General features: G+C 43.2%; 1 protein-coding gene across 1 annotated transcript; it reads right to left on the reverse strand.

Annotated features, from left to right (window-relative positions):
- Positions 1–8,523: 8,523 nt before the first annotated feature.
- GLRG_11329 (uncharacterized protein) lies at positions 8,524–8,868 on the reverse strand (the record flags this gene model as incomplete). Its single annotated transcript, XM_008101994.1, has 2 exons — positions 8,524–8,540; positions 8,706–8,868. The coding sequence occupies 2 exons, from the start codon at positions 8,866–8,868 to the stop codon at positions 8,524–8,526; spliced, it is 180 nt and encodes a 59-aa protein (XP_008100185.1).
- Positions 8,869–14,127: the final 5,259 nt, after the last annotated feature.

Below are 14,127 nucleotides of genomic sequence, written 5' to 3' on the forward strand. Positions count from 1 at the left end.
AAAGACACTTATCCTACATAGCTAGGTCATCTTCAACAGCCTTTTCTACTATTTGAATTCCAGTATCACCCGCAGCTTGCTCTCTTGATTCTTCCCTAATTCCATCTCTTGTATTATACCAGCCCAAAGAGGATCCGAAGATGGATGACTCGTTGATTGAAAAGTAAACACTTCCACCTCAAGATTGCCCTCCATCGCCCTCTTAGCCGCCTCCTTACAACGCCCCTGTGTCGTTTCCACCACGCTCTCTGTGTATCTTATAACCATAAATGGTTTCATAGTCCCACATGAATAGGGTGTCGAGTGGTTGAATTGAATGATAGTCTGGACCCGTGGGAAACTGACGAGAGTGGATATCATAATATCGTCTCCTTCACAATGTCCCTGTTCGTCTTCTTGATCGACTGTACGCATACTAATGTGGCGGATTGCTGCCCAAGGGTTTGAAGCAGAAGGGAGGTAGTGTCGTAACACAGACTGGTCGCAATCGCTGATACAGAGTAAATCCACTTTGGGGTTGTAGGCGATGGTTCTGGGATCTTCCAAAACATTGATATCGCGGTTGTCTGCAAATCGAAAACACCGCGGTAATAGTCGGAAACGCTTTAGTGCATCGTCGCGAGTTGCTCGACATAGACTGAGTCCCGGGGGAGCTTGAGGAGAAAGGATGCGTATTTCCTTTTTGTCTTTCATTAACCCGGCATGATGGACTTGAAACGTTGGTTCTGTGAACTTGATGATACGATAAACCAGGTCCGGAGGTAAATGAGAGCGCTTGGCTTGTGGTGATGTGTGAGTCTGGTCGGGGGTCTGACTACGTCTCATCATGACCACGTTGACTTCAGAGGAGGTGGCCTGGTAGCCAATATCTTCTCCTAGTCGGAGGATGAACACGGGCTTGAGTAGTGCTGAGTGAAGAAAATTCGTGGGTCTGGTAATAAACTAACCCCATACGAAGTGCACTAAGAGCCTGTGATGAACCGCAGCGTCTTTTACAGAGAATGTAAAGTAGTTGTCCTATCTAGAATTTACATCGGAAACGGGATCGGGTTAAAATACCCCTACGAAGTGGGTCGTGCCGTTTAGCGAGCCACATCTTTGGCGCTCACTGACTGATACTAGCCACACGAAGCTATCCTAGCTTCGCGACAGAGCCTGATCGGCCACATTGTTCATAAGAGTGCTGAATAGCCTGTCTTCCAGTAGAATCACGCGTTGGGAATGAGAGAAACCAAAGCGACGACCGTCCATCGGCATACAGGTTAGATTTCATTATGTCTGCCCTCCATAGCCTCGGCGGACTCTCGGTCTGTCTTGCCAACGGTGCGGCCAAGCCGGCGTGGCGATGCAGCATCCTGACGACCAAGGACAATTGCGGATGCCATAGCTGGACGCCATCGTCACATTGGGCTAGTGCTCTTAGATCATGGCTTGAAGAACTGGTTGTGTTGGAAACTGGAAACTGCAAACCTGGTGAAGGCCGGACGATCGGCAGTGGGCGACACTTGGAAGTGATGCACCACCGAATCTTCGACACGGGACGCGGTTGCCAAGCGCGCCAAGAAATGCCTGCACATCATCACGGGCTCTGGCTGCGAGCTGGCGGATACTGCATCTCCCGACAGGGCGTGCAACGGACCCACCATTCTCATTACCTCCGCATTGGGTGACCTGCCTGCGACTTCCCTGCATCGCTCCCCATGTCTGTACCTTGGGCTGTCTTCGCCCCTGCTGCGTCCTGATTGTTTCTCACCCACGTCGCTCTTCACTTCAGGTGGCGATGGGAACCGATATGGCCACATCATACCACCCATTTTGGTGATGATCGCCGACCACTTGCATGGGGCATCTCCTAGAATTTTATGCTGTTGAGGTTGGCGAGCGGCTTTCGCATGTCCTTGATGGTTGTAGCCGATGTACAGGCTGCACTCTGCCCACCTGTGTGTGAGCGCTGTATGTTACTGACATAACGCACTCATGGCAACCGAGAGATGAAGCCGTTTGCCAAGGATCAAGTGCAGTCTGCAGGTAACCACTGCAAAGTAGCGGGTCGTCTCAAGCTATTACGACCTTTTGAGATATTCAACGGCAATGTCTTTCCGTTAATTCGAGTATCACCAGTGATAAAACCGAGGCAACTGTAGATTACACGGTGCAAGGCTCCATCGCCACATGGTGCAGCGGGCTGGCATTGAAACACGGCCTTGATATGGCGGCGAGGTTAGCTCGCGGACAAGCTGCGGTGAGGGCCCCACCACGCCACAGACAGCGGGCATACCATTTCCGAGTCGCTGTTGGTTGCACGACGCGGTCCATGGTTTCCAAAAGTCACAGTCTCAGTGCACACTCCTACGATAGTGTACCGAGAAGTAGCGTGTGATCTGTGTGGCTCTATCGTGGCCCTGTCGTGAGATGCTGGCAAAGAGTCAATCCCGAGGCCGCCAGGCAAGGGGGGCCAGCTGGTGCGGCCGTACCGAACTCTGGGCGTGTCCCAGAAAGTAGCTTCAGCCGATGGAAAGCTCTTGAGAATTGGTTTAGGCGAAACCCCCGCCATCCGATGTATTGTTGGAACGAACACGATCCGGGCCTGCATGGAGGCTTTACGAGGTGTCTATTGATCGCCAAGGGACGCTGGTTGATGAACAGTGCGTCCGGGGGACTATGCATCGGGAAATGCCTAGAACCCGACCTAGTGCAGTGCGGGTGCGGAACAGCATGCTGTCTCCTTAGGGTGATTACTGATAAGATCGACAGCGCGCAGGCATTCGTTGCTTTGCAATCAGGGGCTAGGGGGCGCGGCAAGGGGATATTCTTGATCTCATCTCCTCTCACGCCATGCGGATGTCGCACCTAATGGCTAGCGACAATTCCGACTCCCAAGTATGTCAATTTGTTTTTCGCATGTCTCTCGTCAGGTCCTACTATGAATCGGTGCTTTGCAAGAGCTCCGTCCCGATACAGCAGTCGTCGTAGCCAAGCCGGTTGATCTTGCGAGTGAACTGTGCAAGGCGTATATCAGCTGCATGTGCCCAAACATCCCCCACAGCAATTTGTCTAAGTAAATACCCCCCAATTCATTACAAAGCGCAGCCGAGATGTGCAATTACACTCAACGCGAATTCAGTTGCAACCATGCCCGGTGGATTGTGTCAAGTTGGTGCTCATTATATGCCAGGACCCAGAAGCGATGCCCCTCACGTAACGCACTGTGAATACCGTGGCAACGAAGTCTGCGGCGTATGCAAACTACCCATGCCGGTAGTATGGGAGCACGTGATCGATAAGTACGTAGCTGATGGTCACATACAGACATTGTTCGATATTGACTCATGGGCACAGTAGGCCAGTCAATGCATTAGAACCGATCTGGAAAAATTAATTTTGTTAACGGAGGAAGCAGGATTAGGGTCGGATCGTCTACCTCGACTACGGAAGAAGTTGACACGAGGAATGATTGCAAGGCACGCTCAAGGGACAAGCTGTCAATGATAGTTTCGTATCCGCAAGATAGCGCCCAAGTATTACTGCCCTGGCGGTAGATCGTATGAACGAGGTTCCTCATCTCCATGCTTGAGAGTATTGGCCATAGCCAAGCAGGTTGACCTCAACCACCAAGGATACTGCTGCGACTGCAGTGTGTTGAATGAGCTCTGCCGCTGAGGATGTACAGTGCTTTCAATGCGCATTACCACTGGCTCTCAGATCGGAATAAGCTGCAGGGCCGACTGCCGTGTTCGCCCCGAGAAAAACGACTCTTTGAAAAATGGCCACTGGAGCTAATCTTCATCAGCTACTACCGTCGCTGCACTTAACCGCAGAGGAAGAAATCGCACACTCTGTCAGCCCAGCCAACAGTGGTGAACAGCTGCTGTGTTGAATGACCCATTGCACCCAATGCCAGCATGGGAACGGAGTGAATAGGAAATGAACGAAAGCTGGATCAGCATAACGATGAACTTGGCATGCAAGGTAAGTAAGAGCTTTATTCAGGTGTGGCTGACATCCGAATGGCGGTGTTGTCTAATTGTTCCTATGATCGGTTGCGGGAATCGTTGGAGAACTTGTCGGTCGTTAGGGAACAGCCGACATTGGGTGTTCCGGTGGTGAAGCGGGAGATGCAGGTTACTGAGGGCATATTGGGATGGGTCGGTTTTCACAGGGTGAGGCGGCAGGTGTGTGATATTGTAGTCAAGAGTCGACCAACTTCCAGCTTGTGCGACAGGGTTGCTGTTGGTAGAGACATTGTACAGAGATCGAGACCGGCTTTTGGTCATTAGTTTGAGAGGGCGGGCGGATCGGTTAATAGCCCTTTTGTACCGCTTAGGAAGTTTCTCTAGCCGGCCTTTTCGGAGTAGTAACTCAAGGGTGTGGTTGTCTCGAAGGCATTAGTTGATCTTTGCCACTATGTGTCCCAGGTGTAGCCAGATCACCCGCCGTCTCCCCAAGTCGTTAAGTCCTAATGGGCCATTAAGCTTGACAATCACGGCAGGGTTTGAAGAACTTGCGGACTACAGCAAGCAGGCAAACATCACATGGAGTTTCGTTCTTGACGACCCAACATGGGGAACGTGGCCTCGTTTTCATTGATACCTCCTTCTGAACCCTCTTCGCATGCCTGCGGGCTATCGTAATTCCGTGCCTGGTGGACTCTACAGTCGCTTCTGAGACAGGGAAAGACAATGGCCATTCTGCTGTTGTTGAACGGGCAGGTGGTCCTGTAAGCCCGGAACATCGGGATCTGTAGAAGCACGAGGTGTTTGAAGGTTTCTGGTGTATTGCTGCTCGACCTGCATCATGACGTTGTACATTTTGTTCATCGCGCGATATATTTCCTGAATTGAAACGTCCTTAATATCGTGATTGCCGGTGTCAGGCTGGCCTATGGTGTTGTTCCAGTTGATTATGAACTTGAACAGCCCAAGTATGGCATTGCACAAGTTGTCCTCATATAACTGAAGGAAAGACCCCTGGCCAGCGTCTCTTGTTGCTGTCTCTTCTAATGCATGCTTTGGCAGGGATCTGGTTGGTCACTATCCCTAACGGGATAATGAAGGTTGCGCAGCTGGCCACATTGCAACGGCTGGGCTAATGCAGAGGATTAGCGCGCGGGGCTCAATGTTGCCTCGACATGGGTCGGTGCTGTTCAAAGCCAATGGTGGATGTCACCAGCCAAGATCGAGATAGTCACCAAGTACCACAAGTCACCGGATATTCTTGGACAGCTGAACAAAGAAGCCATATTATCTAACACAGTATATACACATAATGCTAATTACTTACGGCTCCCCTAAGCAACTTTTCTTAATTCCTATAACTTAGCTTACAGGTACAAGCCTAACATTAACTAGGCGACACTAGCAAAGTAGTCAGGGTTACAGCTAAGATATTTAATAGTAATTAAACGTTCTAACTTAATTTTCTCTAATGCTTTATAAACCCTATATCTATTACTAATAATAGTAAGGCTGGTAACTAAGCGTAGAAGGGATTTAACAAAGTAAGGAACGTCTTTAATAAATTCCACAGCAATAGAGACAACTTTCAAGGCCAGAAACTTCTCTAAGGAGTTAATTATACCTAGATTATCTAGGGGAGTGCCTTTACCTACAGTAAGGTGCAGACTTTTAAGTCGTAATGCTTAAGGCAGGATAGCTCTTATTAGGCCTGTTAGCATAATGCCTAGAAGTTTAATAAACCTTAATAAGTAGAAGTTAAAGGTATATCTAAGGAAATAGAGCTTAGTAATTTAACTAAGGAATTTAATTTTATAATTGCCTAGGTAAGTGTTATTAAGTTAAAGCTATTTAAGGCGTAGATCTAGGACTTTAGTTTAAAAGTTAAAGGAATTACTGCTACACCCCTTTATTACTATGAACTAGGCGTTAGGAGCAGCGCTAAGAAGTTAGAAAGCTATAGTAAGGTTAGGTCTTAATCTATCCTAAACATACTATATACTAAAAGCCGTCACAGTAGGTAATTTAACCGTCTTAAGAAAAGTCAGGTAGTTATTCTTAAAGTGGCTAAAGAGGTAAAGGTAAACTTTAATAAGTCCTAGAAGCTTAGAAAAAAAGAATTTAATTATAAGCAGTTCTAAGTTAGCAACACTCTTACTACCCTCACTAAAATCCAGATAAGGCAGGACAGTGGAATAAGACATACTGCTAAAAAGGAAGTTAATGTTTTTCTAGCTAGATTGAATTAAATCTTGTCTAACGTTAATATAAAGGACCTTTATAGTGTTAACAAACTATAAGTTAGAAACAATTTTATAAGAGATTTAAATCTATTCTAGATTGCCTCTGTTAATATTAGGGCGCACTGTAGGGTTCTGTTACACAAGATTGTCCTAATATTATTAGAATATAACCCTAGAGTATAAGCTTATAAGCCTACCTTAGTTGTCTTATTACCTGCATGCGATGCGTTGTTGTGATCCATATTAAAGGCAAGCGTCAATAACTAAACAAGAAGCTAGTGGTAGAATTTAGGAAAATAGGGGTAGTAGATTAGGCAATAACGTTAGTTGAGAGCGTCCTTATATATTTTGACTATGCTGCCTAATAGACCGTTTTGTGGTATAATTGCAGGGATAGGAATAGCGGTGAAGGGCGTTCTGTCACCTAACTTGCGTTCGAGTGTAGTGCAGATACGAGAGAGTTTTTAATGCCGACGGTTGGAGGTGGTTCTAGTTCTAAGGGCCGGAGTTCACTCTCCTCCATCTAGCGGCATCCTCGGGTCTACAGAGATTAGCAGAACTGCTTCTCCAACGTGGAGCCGATCCCAATGCCGAAGGTTTTCGCGAACGTAAGGAAAAGCGCTGCGATACCTTGACACCTTTATGCTTGGCTGTCGAAAGAAACCAGTACGCAGTGTCAAACCTCCTTCTCAACCATGGGGTAGGATTTGGTTACCGCCTTCTCCACGCATGTCATTTCCAGTCAACGATAGCTTTGACGGCGATGTCAGAGACAAGCCTGAATACAACTCTTTCATCGTTGGCTTTTTATGGCCTAACTCTTCTCCAATACACCTTATCGCTTGCTGATACCGATCCTGCGGATTTTGTGGAGGTTTTAAGGAGCTATGGGCCAGACCGCATCGAAAAGACACGTCATAGCGATGAGTTGTTCCAGAAACTTCTCGACAAACGCTACTTTTGCACGGCACTTCAGTTGGTTCATATGGCCACCGACTTCTTTTCTTTTCAACAAGCATGTTTAATCCGGCCAAAGGACGCTATTGAGGCATTTTATCTCATTCGTATCATTCAAGAATGGCGAAAAAAGGGCCATGTTCCTGATAAGCCTTTTTTTACTTATCCTATTTCTAAATAAATTCCTATAAGTAATGGTTATCGTAACTGGACAAACGACGTTCTCCAAGTTCTGGCTGACTTTGAGACTCGGGCATGACGGGAGGTGCGCGCGACGGACAAGAAAACACATTAAGTTTTAGGATAACAAGTTATTCATTCCAGTATAGCGTTGGCATGAAGCAAGCTTCAACGTGGCACCTATGGCATAGTCTACGCCTCGGGTACCATATTCCGTTGCCTTATAGATAGATTTCAATAACCACCCTTCTCCTTTGCTTTACTCACACAAACGGTGTCGTGATTTGGATTTGTTAGACAAAGCATTCAGACGAGAGCATCCGGCGACGCCCTCATTGGGAGGATGGTTGGTTCCGTCCATTCCTGCGCGTCTGTCCGTTTTGCCAATCTCACTGTTCCTGGCGGATCTTGGCGCTATCAAAAATGACAAGACGCGGGCCCTGACACGTTGGGTTTAGTGCTCTTGGACGATGGCTTCAAGAACCGGCTGTGTTGGAAGGTGTGACGCAAATGAAAACTCGGAGAAGGCCAGTGGGTGACACTTCGAATAGATGCACCACCGAATCTTCAACACAGATTGCGGCGGGTCCATGCCAAGCGCGCCAAGAAATGCCTGCACATTGTCGCGGGCTCTGGCTGCGAGCTGGCGGATACTGCATCTCCCGACAGGCCCGTCTCGTCTGATTTATGACCCACTTACCTTGTTCCCTGCCGGGGGTCCAGGTAATCCCTGCCATGTACCGTTACGTAGCTTCCTGTGCCTGCCATTCATCCTTCCACCCCTCCCCATGTTTCCACTGCACACTGTAGCGTTGGTTAGGGGTCGATCCTGTGCCCGCTAAGTCCCGATTGGACCCCAACAGCGGCCACATTACGCTTGTGGCAGGGTTGCTGCAGGGTAGGCGTGTTACATATAGTAAATATCTTGTTTAGACGTACATAAGCTGCTGCTAAAGTCACTAACTGTTATTAACTCTAGACAAGCATCCCTCCTATATATAGACCATAAGAGTAAGCTGGTTTTATATTACCTTAGTACTTTAGGTACTTAACACTGCGTTCCTACTGCTAGTATAATATATATAGGTCAGGACTACTATAGGAGGCGCTCTAGCAGGCGGTTACGCCTAGATAGCAAGAGGATCTAGTTAACTAGATACAGGCAACCTAAAGCCTTAGGCAGTATTCTTCTAGAGATTGACGCCAGCTGTCTGAGGGTTGTTAGAGTTAACTGCGAGAGCTTTAGTTGCAGACGAAACGGCGCGCTTGAGGCACACTAGTGACGGATTTGTGAAGCCCTAGGACGAAGGGGTGAGGGCGTGCTATCAGGACAGGGCAAACGAGGAGTTCGGCTAAACACGAGGTGACTCACTCTTCCACCGAGTCTTTTTTGCGGACTTGTGTCCCCGTTGGATGTGGTGGAGGGCGACAAGGTGCATGCCGTTCAGATTCGGACCATGCCTCGAAATGTTCTGATTGTTCGAATCGTATGGATTGCGTGGTGTAGAGGGACTGTTGGCTGTGTCCTGAGACATGGTGCGGAATGAGAAATGAATTGCTGATAAAGTTGAGGAACACATTTTCAGAAAAGGGATGGCCTATTTATACCGCGTGCAAAACCTTGCGCTGGGCCAGGGGCGGAGAAGCTCCTCGGGGCAACGCGTGCTTACAATGATAACCAGTAGGATCAGTGTTGATCATCCCAAACCTACGATCAGTATACCAGAGAACTGATCCAACACCAAGGATCAGTTACAATGGACAATGATCCAAGAAAGCACCATGAAATATATGGACATTCATTCCACTTAAATAGATTACCTTTCATGGCTCTTAAGCAATCAACCTGTGATATATTCTCTGGATACCTTTCAGTATCCAACTCTAGTGATTCATTAACTAAGGGCTATTTGATTTACTTCTTCGCCTATTGAACAGTCGACTGATAACCGAGTGACCAACGGACCAGCAGGTCAACGAAAGCTATTACAGTTATGAGCATATGTCGCTTCCTCTGCTCCATACACTCTTCATGTTTTGAAGGCCCAAAACAGCCATAATGTGCTTTCTAAATCTCTAAAAATAGCGTGGCTGCCTAATCATAGACTCAGACAGTGCGAGTAAGCAAAGTAGCCACACTTAGTAGGCGGCGCTCAAGGAACTTAAAATGGGTCGGCCACACCGCCTGACCAGACTGATTTTCAGCTTCTGCTGCGACCGAACCGCCAGTTCAGGCTGGAGGATATAATGATGCATTACTTTTGATCTAACCGAGAGGCTATTAGAAAGGCTCCGGGGTGGGTGGGGCAACTGATTCGTTGTTGGTGAACTGGACGGCGGTAGCCAATACGCAACTCCCTGCCGGGACCAGGGCGGGAATGGGTCTCGGACACACTCAAGCAAAACTCAAGCAACGTGGATGCCGCGATGTCTTACTGTGATCCTGATATAATATTTCGAAGCAGGATGATGGCGACTTTTGGGATGACTTATTTTTCTAACACGCTGACAGCACCAGGCCGCCTCTAAAGCTCCCTAGAACAAATGACAGAAGACGTCAGGGGCATCAGAGAAAAGACATTAACTAGCTGAGAGGATACCAGGGGATGACGAAGCCCGTCAGGGACGTAGACGTGGCGACACGGTATCAGTAGTTTTCATAGGCCGATATGGCACAGCCAATCTCTAGAAGGGAAGATCCAAAGTGGAGATCCTAGCCAGACATAGCAATTAGTTATAAGTCCTAGAGGAGCCGATTTAGTGTGTAAGGAGACAGCAGAATCGTCCGCATCACCTCTCATCAACTAATGAGCTATTTCTGGGCATTTCCCTAGTCTAGACTTCCTCTTAACGCAACGCCTTATGGATTAGGCTGGGGTTCCCTATAACTTTGTTACAGCAGGCCCTGTAGGCCACAGCTTAGCTCACAAGCTTAACGGTGTAATACGCTCTAATAACTACGTAGGAATAGCAGCATTAAACTTAAATATTGTGATTAGATAGTTAATATAACCTGTTCCAAACTAATCTCTTTATATAGTCTAACATTGTATTTGTGGCCAAGGCCCAAAACAGACCATGTTCAGGAGGGGCAGTAGATACTTAGGCCCTTACTGCGCCTTATTCACAGCCTTCTGTACTATCCAAGGCTGAGTTACGGCTCGCAAGCTCCAGACCAACTCCTAGCGTTAAACTTAACATATTATAAGTCATACCTAGTTATCTAAAGGGACTATATAACAGCACTACTGGACGCTCATTCCCGCCTTGTCTTTGCCACTTCTTTAACCATCTGCTATCCAAATCTTCTATAGTGCTTAATTTATCGCCAGCTACAACTACTTGCCACTATCGCTATCTCACGACCACAACTATTTAAAATATGTGGTTTTTCTCGCGTATTTAGAAGATCATCCCACAAGCCACCACAGGTACAGCTGTCTGGTGGGAATACTATAGTAGTACCCAATGAACCAAAAAGGGAACCCTACTGTAAGTCGTCTCCTATCATTTCATTAACTGTCGGGATATTCGACTGTTCAATGGTGGAGCCAATCCATGGTCACGTGATTAATATCACGTGACCCACCTCAGCCGCTCACTTACACCACCACAAATATCCATAGCAGCAACCTCTTCTCTTTTTAATAATCATCTTCACCTAGCAACTAATAGTTAAATTGATACTATTACTGCTATCTTAATCGTAATCCCTGTAATACTAACACTAATTAGTAGTTAACTTTATAGTTACTACTACTGCAGATTAGTAAGGATTATTAGAAGAGGCCTAAGATACTTTACTTATTAACTATAACTTAGATTAAAGTACTAAGCGCTACCTAGCCTAAAGATCGTTAGTACCTAGGATCTTATAATACCTAGTAAATAACCCTTTAAGCCTACGTTTACTATATAATAACTATTAGTATTAACTTTATTACTTTTAGAGAAGTCTTTTCCTTTATATACTACTTACTTACTAATAACCTTTATAGTATCTAGTATAATTATCTTCTTTTTTATACCTAAGTTTCTTTAAGTTATTTTTCCCTTATTATTTAACCTTTTTTTCCTCTAATTATTAAGTTTTTTATCTTACTAAGTTTTTATCTTACTATAGCAGTAACAGCTTGTATAAGATTATAAGTAAATAAACTCCTATAAGTTCCTATCTAAATAAGAATTTACTAGCAGGACTAGCTATAAAGCGGTTAAGTAAGAACCACCTAAGTTACCTACTTTTAATGTAGTATTCCTAAGTAAACGCCTTCTGCTAATCTCACCCTTATACACTTCTAACACTACGTTATTAGCTAGGCGTGGCCTGTAGTAATTACAGCTTATTTTCTTACTAGAAATTAATAGCTAAGCGTTGCCCTTAGTAAGCGCGCCTCCTCTTGTCCTTTAAACAAAGTAAAGAAGGCAGAGGTTACCTATATAACCTTAGTTTACCTTCTTTTTTTTCCTTCTTCTTTAAGTAAGGTATAACTACATACGTCTTCTCTCCTTCTTTAACGTTAGTAAGAAGAAGTAACTATTAATATAACCTTTACTTAACCTTATATTATTACTTAACTTTATTATCCTAATTACTACTTTAATAAGGTATATAACCTTAACTTCTTACCTCTCTTCCTTTAACCCTCTAATAACCACAGCATCCTGCTTGCTACAGCAGGGTCTATATACGTCTTCTCTTAGAGACAGGTCTATATACGTCTTCTCTTAGAGACAGTATACGTCTCCTCTTGTTCTTTAACGTTATTAACCTTACGCACTATTAATAAGATTACTAGGTATAGGATCTCCCTAAGGCTATCTATTATTTTATCCCTTTATTTACCTTATCTCTAACCTATACTTCCTTCTATTATATTATTTATCTATCTATCTTATTATTATCTATACTACTAGTAGTAATTCCTCTAACGTACGGATTTACCTCTAACCCTATAGGCAAGAAGTAAGTGCCTATAATTAAGAGGTTAGTAAGGCTAACAGAGGGTAATAATAGCAGAGGAAGGACTAGGTGAAGGGTAGGGCAAACCGCAGGCGCTAGCTAGGGTAGAGGAGTATATCTATCTATAGGATATTAAGGATCTATATCCTATCCTAGAGCGCAGCTAGCCCTTTATTATTACCTAACTATAGGGTATAACTAATTTAACTAATATACCTAACGGCCTTACCTAAGTTAAGTAACGTAACGCTTTAAGTATTATTATTATCCTCTAAATAATATAATATAGCCTAGTAAGACTATATAGCTAATAGCTATAAAGATATACTACTAAAGACTTTAAAGAATAGTTACTTAATACCTTTAGAGGCACTATATATAAGATAATTATTAAATTTAAAGACTATCTTATATATAAAGGCATATAGGTGTTAACTATAAAGTCACCTACTGTTACTAAATAAATCTATAATACCCTTAAGACTAATAAGCTAAAGGTATAGACACCTAAAGATATTAAAAAAGAAAAGAAGAGGAGTAAGGATTTTTACCTTAAGGCTAAAGAACCTAAGTTTATATAAGATATTATAGACTTACTACTAGAATTAGTATTAGTATAAGTTTAACTAGGCCTTTTCTATATTATTACCCCCTTAGTATAAGTCGCTTAAGTCTAGGAGGGTTAATAAAGACCTATTAATCTAGCCTTAGTATATAATAACCCTAATTTTATCTTACTACTATTTAACCTAGTAGTAACCTGCCTTAAACTAATAGTTACCCCTACCTTACTTATAACTTACTAGCTTACTAACCTTATTAAATTATACCTTAATAAGATAAAGTATAGTAGAGAAGTATATAAGTTACTTAAATTAAAGCTTAAAATATTTTATTACCGCTATATAAAGGCTAGGATCTAGTAAGAACACTTTATAAGCGCCTTTTTTATTATGCTTAAAGGTAAGGCTGTAGAGTACTATACTAACTACCTCTATAACTAAACTAACTTTATTACTATAGTTATATAGATAAAAAGTAATTTTAAGAATAAAGAGACTTTTTAGGCCTACCTTACTAAGCTATAAAGAACTAATTTAATAAGGACTATCCTAGAGAATCTAGACAAAAGTAAGGCTAAATACCTAGAGTTACTTATTAAGTAAGTAACTACCCTTATAAGAATAGTTATAAGGATTAGCACCTTATCTAATATAGCCCTTTATAACTAATTACTTAACTTATACTATAAAGTAGAGAAATACTCTTTTGCCCTCTTTAATTTATTATCTATATTTACTAGTGTGTATAGCTAGCTTTAATTAGTAATTAGTAACGTAATATAATTTAAATAACCTATATATTAATACCTAATTAAGGAAGTAAATAAGTAATACTAGACTAACTATACCTATAACAGCTAATAGAGTTACTAATAGTTTAGCTAACGTAACTATAGCTGTAGTAATTTCTTACTATAGCACCCTTTTAATAGTAATTTAAGGTAGTAAGTAACTTCTTTACCCTTATTATCTACACTTAAAAAGTGCTATATATATAGTAAGCCTAAATATTAGTCTATAAGGCACTTAAAAGATAAAAGGCAGTAAGCCTACTATAAGTATAAAAAGTAGTATTTAATAGACTTTTTACCTAAGGCCTTTAACTACTTTATAACTAACTTTAAAGGATATAAGCTATTTACTTTAGATAATAAAAGTAAGAACATAAAGAGTAATAAAGATAAAGAATTAGGCACTACGTTTTATATATTAATAACGTTCTTTAATTTATTTAATATTAACAGGCCTATTCTTTTTTTATTACTATA

The sequence above is a fragment of the Colletotrichum graminicola genome (assembly GCF_000149035.1).
Source record: "Colletotrichum graminicola M1.001 genomic scaffold supercont1.82, whole genome shotgun sequence".
Lineage (NCBI taxonomy): Eukaryota > Fungi > Ascomycota > Sordariomycetes > Glomerellales > Glomerellaceae > Colletotrichum > Colletotrichum graminicola.